This window comes from Watersipora subatra, chromosome 6, assembly GCF_963576615.1.
Source record: "Watersipora subatra chromosome 6, tzWatSuba1.1, whole genome shotgun sequence".
Classification (NCBI taxonomy): Eukaryota; Metazoa; Bryozoa; class Gymnolaemata; order Cheilostomatida; family Watersiporidae; genus Watersipora; species Watersipora subatra.
The window spans coordinates 9,259,989-9,282,918 of NC_088713.1; the positions used below are offsets into that span (position 1 = coordinate 9,259,989).

General features: G+C 34.0%; 2 protein-coding genes across 2 annotated transcripts in view; both read left to right on the plus strand.

Moving 5' to 3' along the window:
* The window catches only part of LOC137398879 (uncharacterized), an 18,100-nt gene extending 3,205 nt beyond the window's left edge, over positions 1-14,895 (plus strand). The window contains exons 2-7 of the mRNA XM_068085051.1: positions 6,948-7,086; positions 8,609-8,764; positions 10,606-10,737; positions 11,785-11,919; positions 12,713-12,797; positions 14,727-14,895. Coding sequence (XP_067941152.1) covers positions 6,948-7,086; positions 8,609-8,764; positions 10,606-10,737; positions 11,785-11,919; positions 12,713-12,797; positions 14,727-14,794 — 715 coding nt within the window. The 3' untranslated portion in view covers positions 14,795-14,895. The remainder of the gene's footprint in view (positions 1-6,947; positions 7,087-8,608; positions 8,765-10,605; positions 10,738-11,784; positions 11,920-12,712; positions 12,798-14,726) is intronic.
* Positions 14,896-16,515: 1,620 nt separating this feature from the next.
* Positions 16,516-22,930, plus strand: part of LOC137398622 (transcription factor TFIIIB component B'' homolog) — a 50,645-nt gene continuing 44,230 nt past the window's right edge. Inside the window, exons 1-4 of the mRNA XM_068084790.1 lie at positions 16,516-16,616; positions 18,665-18,864; positions 20,649-20,774; positions 21,990-22,103. Coding sequence (XP_067940891.1) covers positions 18,708-18,864; positions 20,649-20,774; positions 21,990-22,103 — 397 coding nt within the window. The 5' untranslated portion in view covers positions 16,516-16,616; positions 18,665-18,707. The remainder of the gene's footprint in view (positions 16,617-18,664; positions 18,865-20,648; positions 20,775-21,989; positions 22,104-22,930) is intronic.

Genomic DNA, 22,930 nt, shown 5'->3' on the forward strand with positions numbered 1-22,930 from the left:
ATGCTTGAAAGAAAAATACAGTCAAACATGGATAACTTGTCCACGGATAGCTCAAACACATGGTTAATTCGAACATTTCCTTTGGTCCGTTCCCACGTAATGATAAATTGCTATAGATAACTCGAACTCAACACTGTTAATTCGAACTGTTTTTTTGCCCAATGGCTACCGAAACGGTTGTTATCGCTTTAGAAAATCACTTTATTCAAAGCCATAGAAGTAAACTTCATCTTTTCGTAATTCATAAGCGTCGTTATTACCACCATCGGCAAAATATTTTTGTCAACGACTTTTCTAAAAGTTTGGTGAAATTTGATTTATACTGCGATACGATGAATAGCACGGGCTAGCCGGGTCACGCGCGCAAGGATTTTCGCCACGCACATACAAAACAAAAATCGCATGTTGTTTTGTATGTGCGTGGCGAAAATCCTTGAATGCGTGACCCAGCTAGCCCGTGATGAATAGTTTTCCGACGTTGAATCCGTGTTGAATCAACGTCGGAATGTTGAATGTTTAAAACGTCTTAAAATTGTTGTAATACGTTGTCTGAGCTACAAAAAACTATTCATCGTTTGACCTAAACACAGAATACGTGTGTACATTCAATAAGTATCTATTAAAAAAGCGTGAGTGATATAGAATGTACCGTAAAACCTCGTAAAACTTCTAATTGAACTGCCTTGGAGTGTTGCTCTTAGCGAATCCCAGGTAAAGTAAGGTAATCTGCATAAACTTCAAGAAAAAACGGCAAAATTGATCGTGGGTAAAACCCCAAAAGAAAAAAATGTCTTTTCTTTTGAGCATTTTAACAACAATCAAGTTTTGCCAATGTCAATCTGAAAAACGTCCTGGCAATAACATCACCTCAAACAACAAACCAATCTCAAGTGATAGAAAAATCTCTATACTTTTTCATGAAAACGTTTTAAACTTTACATTAGAAGCATTTAATTTGAAACAAGCCATTTGTGCTTTTGATTTATATTATAATTTGTATATGTACATGTATCTACTAATAAATAAGTAAATATATGGACTTGTGACAGTGCTCTGATAACTTGAACGCTCTGATAATTCGAACACTTTTGCTCGGTCCCTTGAAGTTCGAGTTATCCATGTTTGACTGTTTGTGCAAACCAACGTTACTATTTGCTATCATTGCAATGGTTGATATCGGCTATTGCGTTCAGTTTGCAGCATTACGCATCTCTTATCCGCTCGTATCTTCGCAACTATAAACATTATAATCACACTTTGGCTTGCTTTGAGCTTTTTAACCAAAAGAAAGTTTTTCAATTTTAATCTTGAATATTATGGCAGGCAGATCACCTCAAAGACTAAAAACAATCCCAAATGATAGAAAAATACCAATACTTTCTAATAAAATCTATTAAAGTATTGGGCAAGTTCATCTTTAATGGTGTTTCCCATAGACCAGTGAATGTTTTGATTCGCTCTGAACAGGTTTCCTATTGACCACTGAATGTTTCGATTCGCTCTGAACAGGTTTCCTATTGACTAATCCTTTTACAGGGCCAACATATAATAGTCATTGTATGTTTTATTTTATAACATACTAACATAATATTGGTAAGAACAACATTTTCACTAACTGTCAAGATTTGATAAGTGTATTTAGCAAACAGCAGAAATGACCAATGTGAGACATTTTATACAAACATCCACATTGTAAAAATAGATAAAAATGGCACTTGACTTTTTTTGTTGAGTGGATTAAAAAGAAATATATCCAAATAAAACTTCTTTTTAAAAAATAAATAATTTGCTAAGAGTTTAATAAATGATAATAATAACAAACAAATACATGGCTAGCACTGTGACTGTATCAGTTGTGAAGATACAATACTATTCTATCAAAGTGGCTATTCAAAAATACATTTCTAATTTGCTTTCAAATTCTATATTTGTGAAGGTGAAGGTCAATTGATAAAACTAAAAGCTCCTGCATGTATTTTCATAGATAGCCTTCTAATGTTAATACATTGTGTTGAGTAGGCAAGAGGTAAGAATACATCCATATAGAGTATTGTACTAAAGTGTGTAAAGTGTGTTATCTTCACTCATAAAGGGGTGAAAATACTTGAAAATGAAAAAATGCGTCACAGAGAAGAGCTCAGGGCAGCACGAAAAGTGCGGCTTAGCTCATCTGATACTTTGATGAATGATGATTACCAATGTCCACATTGCAATCGTCAATGCAGAGCAATGATCGGACTACAGAGCCATCTTAAAACACACCAAACACATCAATAAAGCAAGCAGACATCTTACTCTAAAGAGAGGGATTGCATAGAGAGAGAGAGAAAGTGTGTACTTTTGCTGCTCGAGAGGATAAGCTTTTCATTGTATGACAGAGATGTGTAGTGTTTTATACACAAAACACAACTTGTTTAAACAGCTTTAAAGTTTTGAAATTTGATAACAAAAAATCTATTGCTTCTGTGGTTGTCTGAATGACTGCTTTTAAACGAGTGGTGTGTTTTAATGGCTGGAAATAAGATTCTGTGGCTTCTGTGGTTGTCTGACTGATTTTTGGTGGACTGGCGATGTGCTGTAATTGCTAGACATAAGATAATATAATTTCTGCGCTGGTCTGACTGCCTGTTTTTGGACCAGCGGTGTATAGTAATGACTGGAAAAAACGTATGAACTCTGTGGTGGTCTGAACGACTACTTTGAGACCAGTGGTGTGTTGTAAAGCCTGGACAAAACAGTCTGACGCTTCTGTGATGGATTGGCTCATTGTTTTTAAACTGGGAATATGTGGTAAAAGCTAGGAATTGCTCTGTTCAGTTGGGCTGTGTGATTCAGCCATGCAAAACTTCATCAGGTCACTCTCTTGGTTGTGTTTTACTAAAGAGAAGCCACTTGTGAATTCGTGCATATTAACCATGCTTTGTTTCCATGATGGATTTTTGGGTCACACGGCTTAATTGAAGAATTTCAAAAGGGTTTTATAAAAATTGGCACAATCCATGAAGAAGTTTGATCAGTTTAACAAATTTCCTGGGATTCAAAATTTGAGCAACGTAAATAAAATCTGATTGCATATGGAATGGCAAAGTTTCTCTAACCTAAAACTGTGACTGAAGACATTGAGGTTGGTTGGAAACGGTGTCATACCAACTTTTCAGTAGCTATGCAGTTCCATCTCTCCGCTTCATTCATACTATGTTTTAATAATACCCACTGTGAAAATGCAATTTTTTAATGAAGCTTTGAATCAAAGGCTAGAACGAGTTTTTTGCAGAATAAAGGCTTTTAAGTAACTGTTAAAAATGAAAAGGTCTGATTGGTGATAAGTGAATTAGCAAAGGTAAACTAGCTTTCATGAGTGCATTCTGTGAGAGTTACACAGATGACCTTTGAAGCATACTTTACTAAGCAAGAAAGTATGTCAACCTTGGATACTATTAATGATGATCTTCCACAAAATTTTAGTAACATTTATCAGAAAGTGTCAGTATTTTTCTATCATTTGTGATTGTTTTGATGTTTGAGGTGATCTGGCCGCCAAGATGTTTCAAGATTAAAATCAACAAAACTTGATCACAGTTAAAATGCTCAGAAAAAAATATGTGAGAACTGACGCCACTAGTTGCTATCGTTGAGGTAGTTGATACCGGCTATTGCAACCAAGATGAAGAGCTATGAGTCACTATTCTGTCAGTCTCGTTGCAACTATAGATGTCATAATCACACTTGATCTGAGCGTTTTAGCTCTGATCAAGTTTTGTTGATGTTAATTTTAAAACATCCTTGCAGTCAAATAACTTCAAACAGTAGCTTGAATGCAATAACCGACATCAATAAGAAAAGAGAGAGTCAGTCATGCAACTAAGTGAAGTCATTTTGCACTTATTTTTCTTCTAACAGGATCAAGTATTGTCGGTTTTCACCTTGAAACATCTTAGCAGCGAGATCACATCAAACATCAAAACGATAGAAAATGATAAAATATACTTATACTTTCTGATAAATCAATTGAAATTACATGCATGTGCAAGTTTTTATTTTACAACACAATATTAACAGATTAGTTGACTTTAGCGTGGCTCAGTAGGAGTCATAAACTAGACTTTAGGAAATCATATAATGAAAAGCTCACTTCATGTTAGATTTGAACTCACAGATATTGCAACCGTAAGCTTTAAACCAAACATATAACCATTGAACTATACAGTTCTTAGAATTCTATAGCTTTTATCATATACTGCAGTATTATATACTGAGCTTTGCACCTATGCGTTACAATACGCCTGTTATAAAATATTTTTGCATAAATTTATGAATCATGATGCTTTTTTGTTATTTTTTCGTTAGGGTGAATTCTTTTTGCCACATGATAAAAAATACTGATACTTTCGATAAAATCAACTAAAATTTTTGCGAAGTTCGTTTTTAATTGAAACAAAAAGTTCAATCAAGATCGTTTTATTTTGTGACCTCTAAGACCAGCCACAATTTCACCACAGTTATGAATCCCTCTCTCTCTTCTTTCTCTCTCCCTCTCTTTCTCTCTCTCTCTCTCTCTCTCTTCTTTCTCTCTCCCTCTCTTTCTCTCTCTCTCTCTCTCTCTCTCTTCTTTCTCTCTCCCTCTCTTTCTCTCTCTCTCTCTCTCTCTCTCTTTCTCTTTCCTTCTCTCTTTCTTTCTTTTCCTCTCTCTCACTCTCTCACTCTCTCTCTCACTCTCACTCTTTCTTTCTCTTTCTCTCTCACTCTCTCTCTCTCCTTCCCTCTCTCTCTCTCTCTCTCTCACTCTCTCTCCCTCTTTCTCTCTCTCACTCTCTCTCTCTCTTTCTCTACTTCCCTCTCTTTCTCTCACTCTCTCTCCCTCTCTCTCACTCTCTCTCTCTATCTTTCTTTCTCTTTCTCTCTATTTCTCACTCTCTTTCTCTCTCTCTCTCTCTCTCTCTCTCTCTCTCTATCTCTCTCTCTCTCTCTCTCTCTCTCTCTCTCGAGCACTAGTTCATTGTTACAGACAAATTTTGACTTTACTGATTAGCAAACAATGATTAGCAAACAACCTCTCTCTCACTCTCTCTCTCACTCTCTCTTTCTCTCCCTCACTCACTCTCTCTCTCTCTTTTTTTCCCTCTCTCTCTCTCGCCCTCTCTCTCACTCTCTCTCTATCTTTCTTTCTCTCTCTCACTCTCTCACTCTCTCACCCTCTCTCTCTCACTCTCTCTCTCTCTCTCTCTCTCTCTCTCTCTCTCTATTTCTCTCTCTCTCTTTCTCTCGAGCACTAGTTAATTGTTACAGACAAATGTTGACTTTACTGATTAGCAAACAATGACTAAGACATTCTGAGCCCACTCAAGTCTACATTGTCTTAATACGTACAGAATTGCTCAAAGTTAAACATTATTATCTTCAATGTTGAAAGCATGATTACCAATCTTGACACCATTTTATTAATTAAGTATGTTTGCTTATCATTATCTATGCCTTTTAACGGGTAGTCAGTAAAAATCTATTTTTGATAAAGATTTCACTGGCGCCGTGTCTTGAACTCACACTATTTTGAACTAGTGTCACAGCAGTCACATTTGGACTGGCACGCAAGTAGCATTACCTCATTTTTAAAAAAAAGTTTTTTTTTATAGAATAATAAGAATATAATTAAAAAGTAAAGAAAAATAGAAGCATAGATACGGTGTTAAAAAGTTTTCATATCATTCTTGTAGATACATTGTACAACCTGTGTATACAGTTTGTATATACACAGCTGTGACCACAATAAAGCTAGTATCACAGCATTCACGTGTAACCTTATCGCATTTTTACAAACAATTCTTTTGTTAGTATATCATGTTTGTTATGAGTTTTAAATCATTTTTCACTGCCAAGTAAATATATTATACATATTATTTTATATTACAATGTATAATATAAAATAATAGGTATAAAAACAAACTCATAACAATGTATTTAATATGAGTTTGAAAGGCATACTTATTTGTTTATTGTTGTATTCACCTGTTTTCCCTGTCATAGCCTGTCACTGTCAATCTCCAGTAGCCAACTTGTGATTGACAGTGGCAGGTACAAAAAATGACAGTAAGTAGAATGAAACCTGAATGTAACCATTTCTGAACATTTAGTTTTGTTTCATTGAGTAGAGAGCATTTTATTTTTTGTATTATGTAATTTTTGGATAGTAGTTTTGTATGCACTAGATAAATTTTATATATTCTGAAAATTACATTTTATTACATTATTACTATTGTCAGCAAGATATATTTGCCTTTTTTTACTCGATCCTGAGTTTTGACTGTTAAGAAATATTAATTTTGTGCCCACTAGATATAATTTACGTATTCTAGATATTACATGATATTATTTCAATATTACATCCGGCAGAAAAATATATTTGTTGCTTTTGTACTCAATCCGGAAATTTCTTTATTATGATAAACCAACTGAAAAGCTGCCTCAAAAGAGCGGTTATAATCATAAAAAGTTACATCGGAAAACCGACATTATGCACTTTACAATGAAAAACAGTATGATACAACTTTCTACTTTGAGTCAAGATTGCCTAGAACTGAAAATCCTTTTGAACACTAAAAAACAAATAAGCTTCCTTTTAAATAGCCAAAGCAAAACTTTTTAAGCAAATAGGGTTTTATTTACTAGTTGAGGAACTTTTGAAAAAACTACAAGCATTAGGCAATTTTAGTGAGTCAAATTTAAAATACCGTAAAAGAAAAAACACAAGCGCACTAAATGCTATATTCTTTTACTATATCTTTGAAATTTGAAAGTTATAAATTTATTAGCATAGCATGAAGTTTTTAACGTTCTATTAAGGAAAAGTTTAAATATAAAATAATAAACCTAAAATTAAAAAAACTCATTTGCTCAAGTAAAACATGACAATTGTTTCTCTACTGGTTTATAAAATGGTCTTTTTGTTGTAGTGAAATGGCTGGGTTAAAGGTCAAATCTCATTTAGAGGCACTGATGGGCACAGACATAGTCAAGCTGAATGACAGAGAGTACATGCTCACCCTTCAGAACAGACTGATGTCAGAGTATGAGTCTGGCATGGATAAGCAGGTGCTCCAGCGTAGTTGATAAAAATATTTTTTGTAGCTTTTGTCTCAGTTGTTGCATTCCAAATTTTACTAGCCTAGTTAACAGAAACTTTCAAATTTTTATGTAACATCATATTTATCAATATTCATTGTAAACTGGTATGAAAGCTAACACCTTGTCAGACCTGCTAGAGAAACATTGTCACTATTGGGCACCAGCGCAGCTACTATACTCAGTGAGGTAGTATAGGAGACATACTTCGACTTTTCTCTTAGTAATTATATTATCATCATACTGGAATAAACTGTTTAAAAAGAGATTTGACTGTCTCACAGGACTGTTTGTTTTAAGGAGATTACCAACCAATAAAAAGTCAAATAGCATTATCATTAAAATAAATTGATTAATAAAGAATTTGAAATGTTTAAAAATTATACTGATCTTCTTTATGAGTTGTTTTTAGTGATTTTAAGTTTTATTACAATTGGCATCTAGAGTAGCTAAAAAGCAGATATATTTAAAAAAGATATAAAATATGCAATTTATTTTTTATGTTTTTTATACCTATTATCTATGCTGATCTGTTTGTATATGGAACACTTTTAATCTTGTTTTGCTACATCAGATTCCTTGAACGAAAAGTGATAGATATGAATATCAGCAAGAATATAACAAGCAAAGTGAAAGACAATAAACTAAAGTCATAAATATTCTGTTAAAGAGTTTTTATAACAATCTAGGTTATACGTTGCTGGGGCCTTAACAGAGCTACGTAGCATCACGGTAGCCACTATTGGGTTTTGACCAGTGTGTTACCTTATGTTTTTTTTTAGAAACTATTCTTTCAGCAGTAAATTATAATGTTGAAGTCTTGAAGGTGTTATTAATTTTTACAGCTACGTAACTATAGCATGAACATATACATACATGCGCTCATGTATAATTTTTTTATACATTCTATAACTTGTATACCCTACATTATTTTTATATTTTATTTAATATTTTATAGGTTATATACATTGTTATGAATTAAATAAAAACATTAAAAATTATAATTATTATTATATATAATTATTATATTTATATTATGTTCGTGTTTTATAATATATATTTTATAATTTTATTGGAAATTCCTTAATCAATTTTATAGAAAAAATGTCGCGCTTATGGTGATACACAAAAAAATAAGAATGTATTGCTTTGTGGTGTCAAAAACTTTATAAAACAGTTATGTTTGTCTCCTTATCTTGCATTCACCTACTCTCCCTGTCATAACCTATCACTGTCAATCTCTAGCAGGTACCCGGTGATTGACAGAAAAAAAACGAGAGTTCTGAAAAAAAGTTTTATTCTTAAATTAGAGTAATGTTCTTTTATGTGTTTTATGTCAAAAGTATAATGTTTTTGAATAATTTTTTAATATATTATTCCAATAACAGCCAATTAGTTTTGTGAAGCAAGACAAGAATGCTAAATACTCTTATAAAACTGTTAAAGGCTTTTCCTGCACATAAAACTGAGCTACTATTTTATAATTTTGTAGGAGGAACAGCGATCAGAGAAAGAGAGGCGGAGACAAAGACGATTGTATATAGAAGGTCTACAAGACCTACCAAATATTGACCTTAAAACAGCAAAGTCTCGGTCAGGGACAATAAGCAAAGCCGCTGTCGGCAGATTAAGTACAGATAGAAAGAGTGTACGTACGACTTACTAAAGTATTTAAATTAGTTTAGAGAAGACAATCTGATAGCGATGTTAAATATAAATAAAACTAGCTTATTTTGTATTCCTGTAGGTTAAACTACAAATAGAAGTTATTTTTAAAAATTATGTAAATTTTATAATGTAATTATAATCAATTAAATAATTAAATTATGTAATTTTATAAATTTTATATTTGACAATTTTATTTAGCAAGTTTGCCCGATAGTAGATTTGGTGTTCTGTTACAAAGATACTGTAGTACTTAGTGAAAACGCCAAAGTTCTCTTTCTGTTGAAATACTGTGTGCTAATTGGTCGATAGCTCTAAACTTTGAAATGTCAAACATAAAAATTTAAAAATCAACAAAACTGGAATAACTACTTATATGTGACTAATTTGTTTACTATCTATAATCATCTTTCTTTTTATCACTCATCAAGTCAGCATATTTAATCGATGTAACATGAAAGCGATGAAAATTTAAACATTTTTCAAGATATATCTGCTGTTGTCATGCCAAGTCCCGTATAGCCTCGCATATAAGCCGACTCTAGAGAGTATAACACGCCGTACGCACTTATCACAATAAAAAGTTGAGGAAAAGAATGAATTAATGAAAACGATGACCATTTTTATAATGTTTTATTTTATTAATAATTCCAAATTTTTCCAACTGTGCTAGCGGTAATATTAAGTCAAATAAACTGCATGTAAACAGTAAACATACAAGCGATCCCTGCCTTTTATGATATCATAGCATGTTATATATATTATATATACTTTATATTATATATACTATTATCAAAAAAGCAATGCTTCTTATTATGAGAACAAAAGCTAGAAAAAAAACCTGAAACATGGTTTATACTTCTTTTTCAAGAAACCCTCACATGGCTTTTCTCAAGCGCAAACCCTCAGTAGGGTATAAAACAAACAAAACACAGGCTACCCAGCCACATGCTTAGCATGGTTGAAGTTGTAGTTGTTGAAATTAAATTAACATAATTTCATTTAGTTTGAGCGCTATTTGAGCTGTGGGCATATAAACCGGCCCTTTAGTTTAGTACATGTTTTTATTTTTAAACTAGGCTTATTTTTGAGGATATATGGTACTTATCAATGGCTAATGCAGAACTTCTAGCCATGATCTAACTCATTATTTTCAAACTAAATTTTAAATTTTTATATTATAATATTTCATGCTTTCATTGATTCCTATTTTCAAATTATAAGTGTATTAAAATTCCCTATTTGCTAAAGATTCATGAACTGAATGTAACACAGCAGAAGGTATTATACTCTAAACAAGAGAACAAGATTGTATCTTGCTGGTAATGTTTTTTTGAGGCATCAGAAACTTAAGCTAAGGGACAAACAAATTTGGGTAATTTTATCGTGGGTGGCATAAGGAGCCTGGAGATGTCGCTGCAGTTTCTGGCGTGTGCCCAAACACACTTGGGCGATTCACCAGCGAGCGGTAATGCGAGCAATCTCGCAAACAGCCAATAACAATCGCTATAACCAGTTTTCTCGGAATGGTTAAAAATTAATATAAGCTTTCTAGACAACGTCGTAAACCATTCTCAAAAAACAATCAAATGAAATGCACTTTGTGAATTATACAAATAAATTCTTGTGTAATTACTCAGCGTTAACTCACCCAGAGCAGATTAACACCACGTGACATGAAATCACGCTAAAAATCGGCTAATGTGTTTGTTCCTTTAGTTTTTGTAACGCTATTGCATGCATTCCTACCTTTACTATAAACCCAACAGTTTTTCAAACAACTTTCACAAAGCAGCATTGAGTGTTACTTTTGATATTATTTAGACTTACGCTCAAAATGACAGCGATGAAGATGGCATCATCCACCCTATGATAGGACTTTCAGCAAATCCAGCAAGACGCACTAACAAACAGACTAAATCAAAACCGGTCACCAAAAAGGAGACTACTAAACAGGTATGAAGGGGGAGCAGGGAGTGTAACACGGCAGTGTACATGTTTCTACTGGAGAAACTGAACTTTAAAGGAACTAGTCGAACGGGCATGAAAACAAATTCAGAATATTAGTTTTATTTTATCTGGTTGCTGGCTTTACACTCAGAATCGGCAGTTTGTGAACAAATTAGTTAAATATTGGTTTTGCTAATATTAAGTCGTCCAATCAAATGCAAGCTTTGGTTGGCCAATGAATGACTTTGCCTAATTTACGCAAAATGATGTCACTAGTTGTTATCGTTACAATATCTGATATTGGCTATTGCATTCAAGTTGAATTGTTAGGCAACTCCATTCTGTCGATTTGCTTGCAATTATATGCATTACAATCACTCATTCCAATGATCAGAGTATTTTACTCGTAATCACGTTTTATCAGTTTAATCTTGGAACATCAATTTAATTTTTTAATTATCTATTTATTATATATTTAATTAATTTAATCTTGGAACATCTTAGCAGTCAGATGACCTCAAACATCAAAAACAATTGTAAATGATAAAAAATACCAATACTTTCTGATAAAATCCACAAAAGTTTAGAGTAAGTTCATTTTTAAATTGAACATATTTCTAGAAAAGACGGAGTTGTCTTCCTTGTGAGTAAACAACTCCAAGAGTAGTTCAGATTACTGTTATACTAATACATTAGTGATATATGAATGGTTAAAAATTAAAGATAATTTTAAGTAGATTGTATTTTCAATAGGCGTACAGTTTTAAAACAAGTTTTCAAGTTCTAATGCAAAGATTTAACACTTGTCAAATAGAAGTGAGTTGTCTTCCTTGTAAACAGGAAACTTTAAGAATAGTTCTGGTCTTCAATTACACGCACATTTTACATCTAAATTGTTAAAAAATTATGAGCTTGTTACAGGTTAACATACTTCAAATAATGCAGCCTAAATATGTTAAAAGTTGTCTTTCTAATAAGCCCATAATTCAGAGGTTAGTAAGTTTCCCATTGCGCTCCATTTGTAACAAAACAATAAGTGCAGCGATTTTGCAGGGTTGTGCAATAAACTTAGCGGGAGGTCAGATGTCAGCAGCTGAGAAGAAACAGGTACTTGAAAAGTACCAAGACATAGAGGAAGAAGCAACCACACAGAGAGCAATACTAATGAGGCAATTGAGACGAGAGAGTGTAAGTAGTCACTGTGAATAGATAGTTTAGGAGCCTTGTTAGAATATAGTTTTGAGTGGTAAACACACGCCTCGGTTTTTATTTTCGTTTAAGAAATATGGGCTAGCAAATTGATTCTCTATAGAGTTATGATATTTTTTATTTTTTAAACATAGAGTGAAACTAGTTTAAACAAGACAGCTGATCTAGTAGTACCAGATATAATATATAATAATAATAATATAATATAGTTTAAAGTGGTTTTTTATATTTTTCATCAAGTACTAGCATTAAAGACGGCTATGCTCAAAATGTTTTTCATTTTCAATGCAAACTGTTTGCAAACAACAATCCATGAATGTGGTCATCGGGGAAAATTATCCTTAATGCATGTGGTCAGATAGATCACGATGTATTTATATGGAATTTATATATAAATGGAATATGTATTTATACGGAAAACAAAAGTTGGATTTCCAATTGAGCTTGTCATTGCTTGAAGTAGACCTACATTTACATTTGTACATTTGTACGTTAAATAAGTTGTAATGAGTCAGCTATTCTTATAAATTATTAACAGTGTATTTGTTTGAGTGGTGCAAGGGATAGTGTATCAGTCTAGGAACCTGAAGGTCATGAGTTCGAGTCCTGTACAGAGCTATCCTTTATGAAACATTATAATTACCACGTATAGAATTTGTCCCGCGTGATGGTTTTAAGGAAGACTGCAAGACGATCAGAGTTTGACAACATAGGAAGTCAATAGAATTGTCTTTTCATAGAGTAATAGTATTCTATTATTTTTTAAATGCAGACCGTAACTGGATTATACAAGACCGCTGACCTGGTACTGGCAGCACCAGTTGCCCAACTAGATGGAGACACTCATACAGTCGCAGGTAAATAGTTCAATCTCAAAATAATTTTGAGAGTAATTTTAAAAGTTAGTTTCAATAATGTCAGAAATATTGGCTTTTTGTTATTCTTGGCTTCAAGCTTCGGGTCTAGAAATACCCAAGTATGCAATTTAAATTGGATACAACAACTCCAATAAAAAGTTGAACTTGTTTGTGCCTTGAATGGGGCTTAACCTGTTTTTACATAATCCGCAAAAAAATTGAAACCGTTAAATTTTTTACTCGTTTCAAAATTTTGGTATTCAATATAAAAAATATAACATTCAATTTATTACATACAGAATAATTAAAAAAATTATATATTTAGAAGATTTTCAAAACCTGCCAAACATTGTCTTTAGAACAATCAAATCTTAGTTAGCCGGGCTGTCAAAGCCGCTGCCAACGGCTCAAGTATAGATAGAAAAAATCTAATTAGTATTTACTTAGGTATTCGAAAGACAGTTCAGAGGGTCAATCTGAAAGCCTTGATAAATTTGAGTGAAGTACTTTTATTGTGCATTCATGCTGGCTAAATAAACATGTATTGCAACCATTTAAAATGATATAAAACTAAATTATGTATATCAATATATGATGCATGAAAGTTATGTAGATTTTTGAATAAGAAACAAAAAGAGTTTCAAAGAGAGAATTTGTACAACTTGTAAACAGATTTCTACAGAAATTTAATTTCTATAGACAATACATTTCATTTTTAATCACACTCTGCTAGACCCTTTACAGTTTGAGTTTTAATTTGAGCATTGTTGTATTCTTTTAAAAATAAAAGGTAAATAAATAAAGGAAAACTGATATAGGATACTAAAACAGAACATTTAAACAAGACAATTTAAAGACCTAAATAAATGAATTAATTAAAACATAAAAAACTAGACACACACTAGATAATAGATAACTACACCACAAAGTTGATAAAAATAAAAGCTAGAATGCTATGAGAAAAATTTCATTAGCAAAACTAATAAATAAATCGTAATCTTATCATGAACTCATCAAGTGATAAAATTATGTATATGAGAACTTTCAAGTTTTTGCTATATTATGTCAAAAACAAAAAACTTTTAACAGTTTAACAGGATGAAGGTTGAAAGACAGTTCATTCGAAGTAACATAAAAAATTAACATGATTTATATCCACATAGTTGATATAAACTGGTGCAACCTCAGTTAAGCATTGGAAATAATCTAATGGCATCTTTTTCTTGTTTTAGACGACTGAGGTATGATGCAATGCGTAATCTTTGTCTTTTGTTGGCCCTGAAACAATAAGTTGGAGCATTTGCATACAATATAAGTTAAAGCTATTGCTCAACACTGGGTCATTTGTTTTTGACCTTTAATGTTTACACTAAGTACGCAGTGCAGAATAAAACTGATAGTGTGTGTGCACAATCAAGGTTTGATAACTCCAAAGTTATTAACCTTATATCACTGTAGGGTGTTATTCACTTTATTTGGTTTCAGCTGACAACTCCACCTAAAATGTACTTAATGGATATGGTGTTTAACTTTGCCTGATATTTAATGTATGTAGTTGTGAATTGTGGGTAATATCTTGATTTTTACTAATGCTGTTATAAGATAACAAAAAACTCTACTCACAGTATGATTACTAGTATGTATGTCATATCATCTATAGCATGATACTCTATTTATAATTGCTAGCATGTAAATTATCTAAACTATAGCACAATACTTTATAGTTACTAAGTTACTAATATGTATATGATCTCTAAGTTATAGCATGATACTCTACCGATGATAACTAGTATGTATATCATCTAAGGTATAACATGATACTCTAGTCTTGATTAACATATTTTATATTGTCTATTCTACAAGCTTTCCGCTAGTAACATCATAAGCTAAAGACGAATAACAGTTTTACTGTGAACCATGCTCTTGTAGGCTCGCCACACGGCTCCATCTCTACTCGTCACGACAGCCCTGAGAGTCAGATTAGTCAGCCCATGTAGACTCAGCACTCCATGTGATGCGAGACGGCAACACTTAGTCTTAGATCAACCTTTTTCTATCTCATATCTTAATTTCTAGTCAGAATACTCTGCTAAGTGATCTTTTCATAGCCAAGTTTTTTGAGAGAGGAGATCTATATCTTTCTATATATGTAATAATGGTACTATGAATAAAACAGTACGCTGTCATGCTGTTCTCTTTCTGCTTCAATAACAACGTCTTACAAATGTTGTCATGGCAACGAAACGCTATACAACGGTAATTTGTTCCAAGATGTGCTTTGTATTTTAAAACTGTCATTTGCTGGAGCAAATATTCTAGTAGTAGGAACAAATTGTAACTTGTTAAGTATGGTTTCACTCGACCAATACAAAATATAATTACAAATAAGTTTTGTTTTATTGTCAAATATTTGCATTTCAATGCACTGAAAGGTTTTTAATTTGTTCTTCAACCCAAAAGAATATGATAATGTCGTAACAAACATGGCAAGTTTTTATACATAACATTGAAACTAATGCATCACATAAAACTATGAAAAACTTCACCTTAAAGTTGTGAATTATGTGTAAAAATCTATGTTCGTAAAGAATTATTTAATAAAAATAAGTCGGTTTTGTTGACTTTTGTATGTGTGTGCGCGCGCCCACGTATATGTCTGAATATACAGTCTAAATGATTTATATGGTCAACTCATTGAAACGGTTACCAATATACAACCAAGTTCTGGCACAAAAGACTTTACATGTAACACTAACCATTACTTATTCAGTTACACACCACACACCACTCCCTGGGTTTCACTCTCAACTTTCACTCCAAGGGCTCGATGAAAAAAAAGTCAATTTAGGAGTGTTTTTTTTGTGGTCAGACATTCTAAAGTGTTTTCATAAAAAATGTATGCTTTTTTTTTAGCTTGATGCAGTGGATAAGGGCCAAAACTGTGACATTGAATTCCACACAGTGGAATGGGGTATTCATGAGCCAAAAAAGGGGGCAATTAGTCTGTGGTGATAAAGTGATAAGGGGTAGTTTTATATAAATGTGTAAGTCAGTGGAAAGGGTGCCTTTTATAACATTTCAGACTAGCTCTTAGGGATGAATAACAGAGAGTATAACCTCTGGGAAACCACTAGGGAACTTAGACAAGGTTAACACCCTCTTTTAAAATTTTCCATGCAGCTTTTTCATGCCGTTTATGTTCCTTTAAGTCTGAAGTAATCTACTATGTTTTATTGTTAAGCATTTCAGTAAAGACCACCAATTAGATAATCGCCTTCTGCATCAAAAGGGTTTAGAGGATAAACAAGGAAGGAAAACCTCTGTAATCCTATTGAAGTCTAGAAATCAGAAATATGGCAAAACAATTTATTACTTATTTTATCATTAATCAGCTTGCGTAGGCTTCAAAAGTGGCATAACATAACTCTTTGTACTCAAACCGCTAGAATATACAATGATAGCAAAATGTTTAAATGCTCAACGGTCGAAATCTTAAGACTGAGACCCGTCGCTTTTTACGCAATATACTCAAACGCGGAGTTGTGTACACTCTCTATTCTCTGACAAGCTTGTCGAACGACACGTTCACTTTTTTAGTCAGTTCGCCCTGGATCATATATGTGCTTCAAAACGACTTATTTGCTTATCGTAGCGACGCGCAACAAGCTAACCGGAAGTTAAAATAACCAATTGGTCCATCACCGCAATATCTTCGTCATAATTGGTCAATATTTGACATGCTGTATGCGTGGTGTAATACGAAGCTTGTCTGAAGGATATCCAACAGTTTGGCTCTATTTGCTCTCCATCATCTCATCGGTTAGGACGTAGTTTACACACATTATATGATAATTTATTATTACTCGTCAATTACTGAGTTTGTTAGGTATGCCTTAGCTGAGTATTAGCATTTAACAATTAGTCGTAGGCCTAATACACCTACGGTGTGCATGCGGCTTTTATTTTTGAGGCAATATTTTTACTAATACACCTGTAGTGCTTTTACTTGTTTTGAACTGGATGTATCAAACCTATATTATTTTAAATAATCAATGATTACAGTATAGAGTCGTCATTGTGTGCATACTACCTGTGTATATATTTAATGGAGTGATCCATTACGCTCGTGGGTTTTACAATATTATTACTAAGATAAATGAAATAAATATTGTTTTCTTTCTCCCTATTTGTTCTTCCATTTTCTCACTGAAATGAAACGAGTAATTATCCGCATTTTACTATGATGATCAACCTGTGTAGATCACCAATTAAATCGTGTATGCTAATATTGGGAGAGAGGGTGACGATCTTTGGATAACAGTATTAGAGTACCTTAACCGTTTCATAAAATTGCAAATTCATCCAGAGCCGTTAGTGGTTCGTTTGCTACATGATCCACCTTCATTACGAATCCTCGCGAAATACAAATGTTTGAGTGAACCACGAATGATACTTGTCGCCTGGTCGACGTTTGGTGATCTGACGAGTGTTTTTCACTGCTTTCAGATTTGAGATACTCAATAACGATTTGATTTTCTGTTCAGTGATATAGCTATCTTTCAGTTGCATGATTTAAACAATGTATTCTAGGGCGTATAGTTTTGTGTTTCTATTTTGTTTGTTTAAAACAATAGGAAGTATTTCTATGTTTCTTTTTTGCTGTGTGCGAAGTTATATGCCAAAATTAAATAAGCTGTTTCAGATATATGATGCTGTCGGGAAGCACATAATGTATGTAAATTGTTGCAATCCATTTACATACAACTTGTAAATAATTTCCGAAGTTTTATCTTTACATCGGTGTCAAGTAGGCTTTAGAATGGCCTACACACATATTTTCAATAGTGTTGGCTAAGGATGTTGACTAACTTAGTTGTATCAGTTTATATTTAAACTTTGTTTAAAAACTTAAATCATTTTTTGTCTGAAGAGTAAAATACACATTTTGCCATCGAAGCTGATTGACTCAAGTCACAAATAAAAAACTCTTTGTCATCATGAACTCATAGATAGCTATTGCGTCTAGCAAGATTAATTCTAACTTGTTATCGTTGCAATATAATGAGTAATAAATCTATTTCAGGATGGAAATCAGCCATTAGAGCATAACTCCAGCAGTATTTGATCAAAAAAAGTCGTACAGTTAGTAATCTTTAACCATATCCTATATTGAACTCACTTTTCTCGAATAGCATATCGATAGTAACATTTTTGCTATCGATATGCTATTATTGAGAGGCCATTTGAGAAGTTTATGTGGGTAAATCTGTTTTGTAAACTATTTGAAATGCTACTGTTTTATGGGCAATTTTTAATTTGAGATTTTTCTACTATCAAATACTGATCTTGAATGAGAAATTAGTAATAGATGCCTGTTTAAAGTCTGTGCTTGTTGATGCTTATTTGTGGACACCAACAATTGAAATGAAATCGTAGCATGTATAGATTTGGTGACAAAATAGTTTGGGCCGAGTGCATCACGCAAAAATGAGTGACCAAATGAAAATTCCGATGTCTGTTGTCAGATCGGTGCACTGTCCTTTGGCCACTTTGGAATCTATAGGTTTGTGTTTCATGTGGGATGTTGACATTTAATTAATTTTATTTTGGAATTTATTTTTATTGCTTGCTGCTATTTTGCTGACACACTTGATATCGATAAGAATATTGATGATCTGATTGTTCAAGTGCCGTCAAAACATTGATGTATTTTGGCTCCAAGCGCTCCTGAAAATTCACACAAATTCTCGAATAACCTTTGCATCATTGTTGTTTGGATGTGTTAATGTGTGAATTCCAGAAACCACGGAGACCGTTGAAAAGTACTTTTCTTTACATAATAGACAAGCTGCTTAATATTTTTATAGTGAATGTCAGAATACTGCTTGAAATCCGTCTGGTTATACACTGATGTCTGGGCGGCGTTCAAGAATTGCGGCCCGACCTAACTTGGGTAGACCCAGCCGTGTTGCCAGTCGGGAAGAGAATGCTGCAAAGGAGGTTACACAAGCCTCTGAGAAGGATCCTCAGCCTCAAACATCTGAAGTAATTCCAACATTACCTAACGGTAAAATATTTCCTCAAAAAAATGTTTCTTTTACCTCTGTCACTAAGCTGAATTCACTGAGAGATAAACTCAAAGCTTATCTGACACATTGTTGGTTGGTTCAACCTTTGTGGTTTGTGTGGAGCTTAGAAGTCAAGGCCCAATTATTGCATTGGTAGGCCTAACGGCTGTTAGTATATGTATTCAGCTGACTCAAATGAACTAGTGATCCGAGATATTGGCCTTAATCAAGCAGTAGTTAAAGAGAGAGTGACACTTTTGGTGGTCAGCCTGCTGAGATACTTCAAGCATGCGTCTATCCTGATGCATCCTGCAACATGAGGGTCGCAGTCTGAACACCAAAACATCTTTCCTAGGCTAACAGAAGAAGCCTCTCTGAAACAGTAAATTTTAGTTTTTTTTTATCTGGCATGCATAGATATGCAAAAAATTCTGGAGCTCAAAAGGTTCCAATATTTGACCCTATTTGTGAGCATTATCATAACTATTATTTCTGCTAGTATTTTGAAAGTCTGTTGCGCCGCACGAGATCAATAAGTGTGTCAATATATCGCAAAGACTAAGTATGTGCACAATGATTCTAACATGATGGAAGGTGAATGATTGGCGCAGGTAGGAAAGCTGTATGTTGTGGTTCAAATCCCGAATGGTGCAATGTTTTTTCCAACCATGTCTTAGGACTGATGGATACTGCTCTTATTATATAGTAAAGACTAGCAGAATATCCGGTGTTGCACGGGTATTAACAACCATCTTATAAACAGTAGTAGGTTATGTAGTTGCCATTGGCTAATTTGAGTAAGCTAGTATAGCTATTGCTAAACTTATTAATAAGAGCCGTGAGAGCAAGCTTCAGTGCCATTGCTCGTGATGCAAAGTCACGATGCCTATTTCATCCCAGATAATGACTCATAGTTCCCAACGAATCTATTGCATCTGGCTTAGCCTAATGGGTTAGCTTGTCGCCTCCTGAATGGGAGGTTCGGAAATCAAATCTTCTGCGTAGCGAATTTTCATTGCTAGTATTTAATCGCTATAGCTTGACAGCCACCTAAGGACGACACATGACGACCAACTTTGAGATTTATATAGATGATAAAGTTTTGTTGCACCTTTTATGATACAAGTCAAAGTTATAGAAATGAAAATACATGTTGATCTATTGATTAATTGCTTAGCACCTTACCTAGTATCAAAACCTAAATTAGAACTTAGATGATCTTACAACCTCCTCAACAAAGTATCCAGGCTTACAAACTTTCAGCTTTTGAATTCCCTACACGTACGACTCCTGTGGGTCATGTTTGGAGAAAAGGTCTTTGAAAGAGTAGTTCAATATAAGCATTCATTTGAGTTTGCCCCGACCTGATCACTTTCAATTATATGATATAATGATAGGCGATTTGCATGATAATTATTTCGTTGTTTGGTAGATAAATTACAGGCGAATCCGCTAAACACATTTCTTGCTTTCACCAACGTTCGTCTGTTATGCAGCAAATAGCTAGTCATCCGCTAGCTTTCTACTGCTTTTATTATTAGTAGCTTTTTATTTATGAAAAATATCTATTTGCGATTTCAATGCCATTTTGAATTACTATTCTTGTGTCTGAAATTAGAAGATTAGTAGTCAGTTGATTGAGCATCATTTCTTTTGGTTTTCATGGCAATTCGCTTGATAGAAAAAGGAATGAGGAGTTGTTTACTCATTGTATCTCATCAGTCTACCAGCGTACTTCTTTGAAAGTTTGTGACCATTCAGTTGCAGTTTTTCTATTCTATAGCTAAAGAACAAGTGAAGGTTATTGATGCTACAGATAAGCCCACGTCAACTCCTTCTCCCGATTCTCCGGATGGTCAGCGATCACTAAATACTCCAGATGGTGGATCGGGTGAGAAACCTGCTGAAAGTGAGCATCCGCACGCTTATTTTATACTATTTGTTTTTTAATCATGTTCCTTGACCAAGATGGAAGGGCTATACAGGGCTAGGTATTGTTGACAGCCGTAAGGTGGTTGATACACATGGGCTAGGGCAGTGGTTTTTAACCTTGCTGGGTGTACTGAATGCCACCAGTTTGGTATGCGCTTTCACCGGACAATTCAAGATATCGGTGCAGTAGACACTTGTACAATGAAAGCAACCCTTTTCAGAATACGTATTTTATGTTGTAGGCTTATATGAACAGTAGAATACATGTACCGTAAAACATCTAACTGAACGCCATGGTGCTTTATTTTTCAACCCTTCCTCTATAGTGGCAGTCAATTGGAGTTGGCGTTCAAATAAGAAGCTGGTGTTGTGTTTTTTAAATGGTTTGTCCGGATTTTGGGAAGGTAAATTTAGCCCTTCACGGCTGAAGCGAATGTGGCCCATATTTTGTCCTCTTTTTCGGGTGGAGTGGTATTAAACCTTTTGGATGCGATAAATCTGCTAACTTAACTCCAACTTGTCCAAGATCTTTTAATAAATATGCATTGAGATACCTTCAACGTGTACATTATATGGATTTATGTGGCATATAAACAGTCAAATACATGTAAGTTGCTTAATCTCTGTTCCAAGATCTCAAATAGAGTTAGATAGTTGGGATTAGAGGTTTGGATAATTGTTAGCTTTTGAAGAGACTCCCAACTTAGTACATTCAGATTTTTAGACCGGCTCTAACACCTGCATCAACCGACCACCTTGACCTTGCTGAATAATTGTGCCGTTACTTATTCTCTGCGTTTTATCGGCTCACTTGACAATCTCTCATGGCACACAAGACTGCAAGGGTACTAATACCCTTGTATGTCATTTTCTCTCGCAATTCTGGCAAGTGAGAAAACAATATTTTAAGGCTAACTATGGGGCTCGTTATCGAATTTGAGAACTTGCACCGCTTGAAAGTTTACATGGAATTTCCTATACATTACAACGCAAAAACTTTACATGAGTTTCTTATGTTAAGTGGAGGGAGTCTTACGTTATTGGGACGTCTATTGCATAGACAACAAATTCTTAATTGTAAAATAACTGATTAAAATTTAAAACAACCTTCTAGTGGAGAAAAATTTTAAATTGTCAAAAACTCGAAATTAGCTATTCAAGAATGTCTAATTAGGAAACTAAAATTATCCAGAGAAAGAACAAGCAAAGGCTATTGGAGCTGCAGACCAACCCAACACAGCTCCTCCAGATGCTGAGCCCTTATCAAATACTCCAGATGATGGATCCAGTGAGAAACCTGCTGAAAGTGAGCATCTACAAACTTATTTTATATTTGGGATTATTAGCTCCCCACCATTTTCCTTGACCATGAAGGTTGGAGTGGCTATATAACACTAGGCATTGCCGATAGTATGCGCATGAGTAGGTTGTTTCAGGCAGTAGTACAGGGGTGGATGCATAAGGCTGTGCGTTGCTGGTAGTAAAAGAGGGGTGGATGGATACAAAAGGAAGTAAAAGGTTGTTTGCTAAAACCTACAATGACAATATTTGTGTCTTATGTCCATAACATTCTATAACATCTAGTCTTTTGCATCAGTTTGTTTCCTAACCGTTTATGAATGAACGCAGTGATAATAACAAGATCAAATGTCAAGGCTGGTAGTCAAATGCAGAATGACAAAGATTTTAGTTTGTTTCAGTCATTTCTCTGTTTTATCTTTCATAATAAAAAATTTGCTATCTGAAATTTATATTGCTTCACGTAAAGCTTTGCGAAGTTTCTTGACCGATTTTCTTTCATGGCGGCATCAATTTTCAAAATGGCATCACAGCTGTAGTATTGATCTATTTTTGTCGATACTGTCTGTTTAGTTTGCTGTAAGAGATCGTCGGAAGTAAATAATGTATGCACAATTAGGCTATTTTGATATGCTGGATTGCGGAAGATTAGCCCAGTTGTAAGTGCCGGGCTATCAAGCCAAATGTCATGAGTTCGAACCCCATACGGGGTAATCTTTTTTTCTCAACCTTTACCCATCGCTTTAGATAAACAGATGACCACGGCTCTTATTATAGTAGATTTTCAAGCGCAATGCTGGTCCATAGCATTGTCATTCTAATGACGGTTTTACT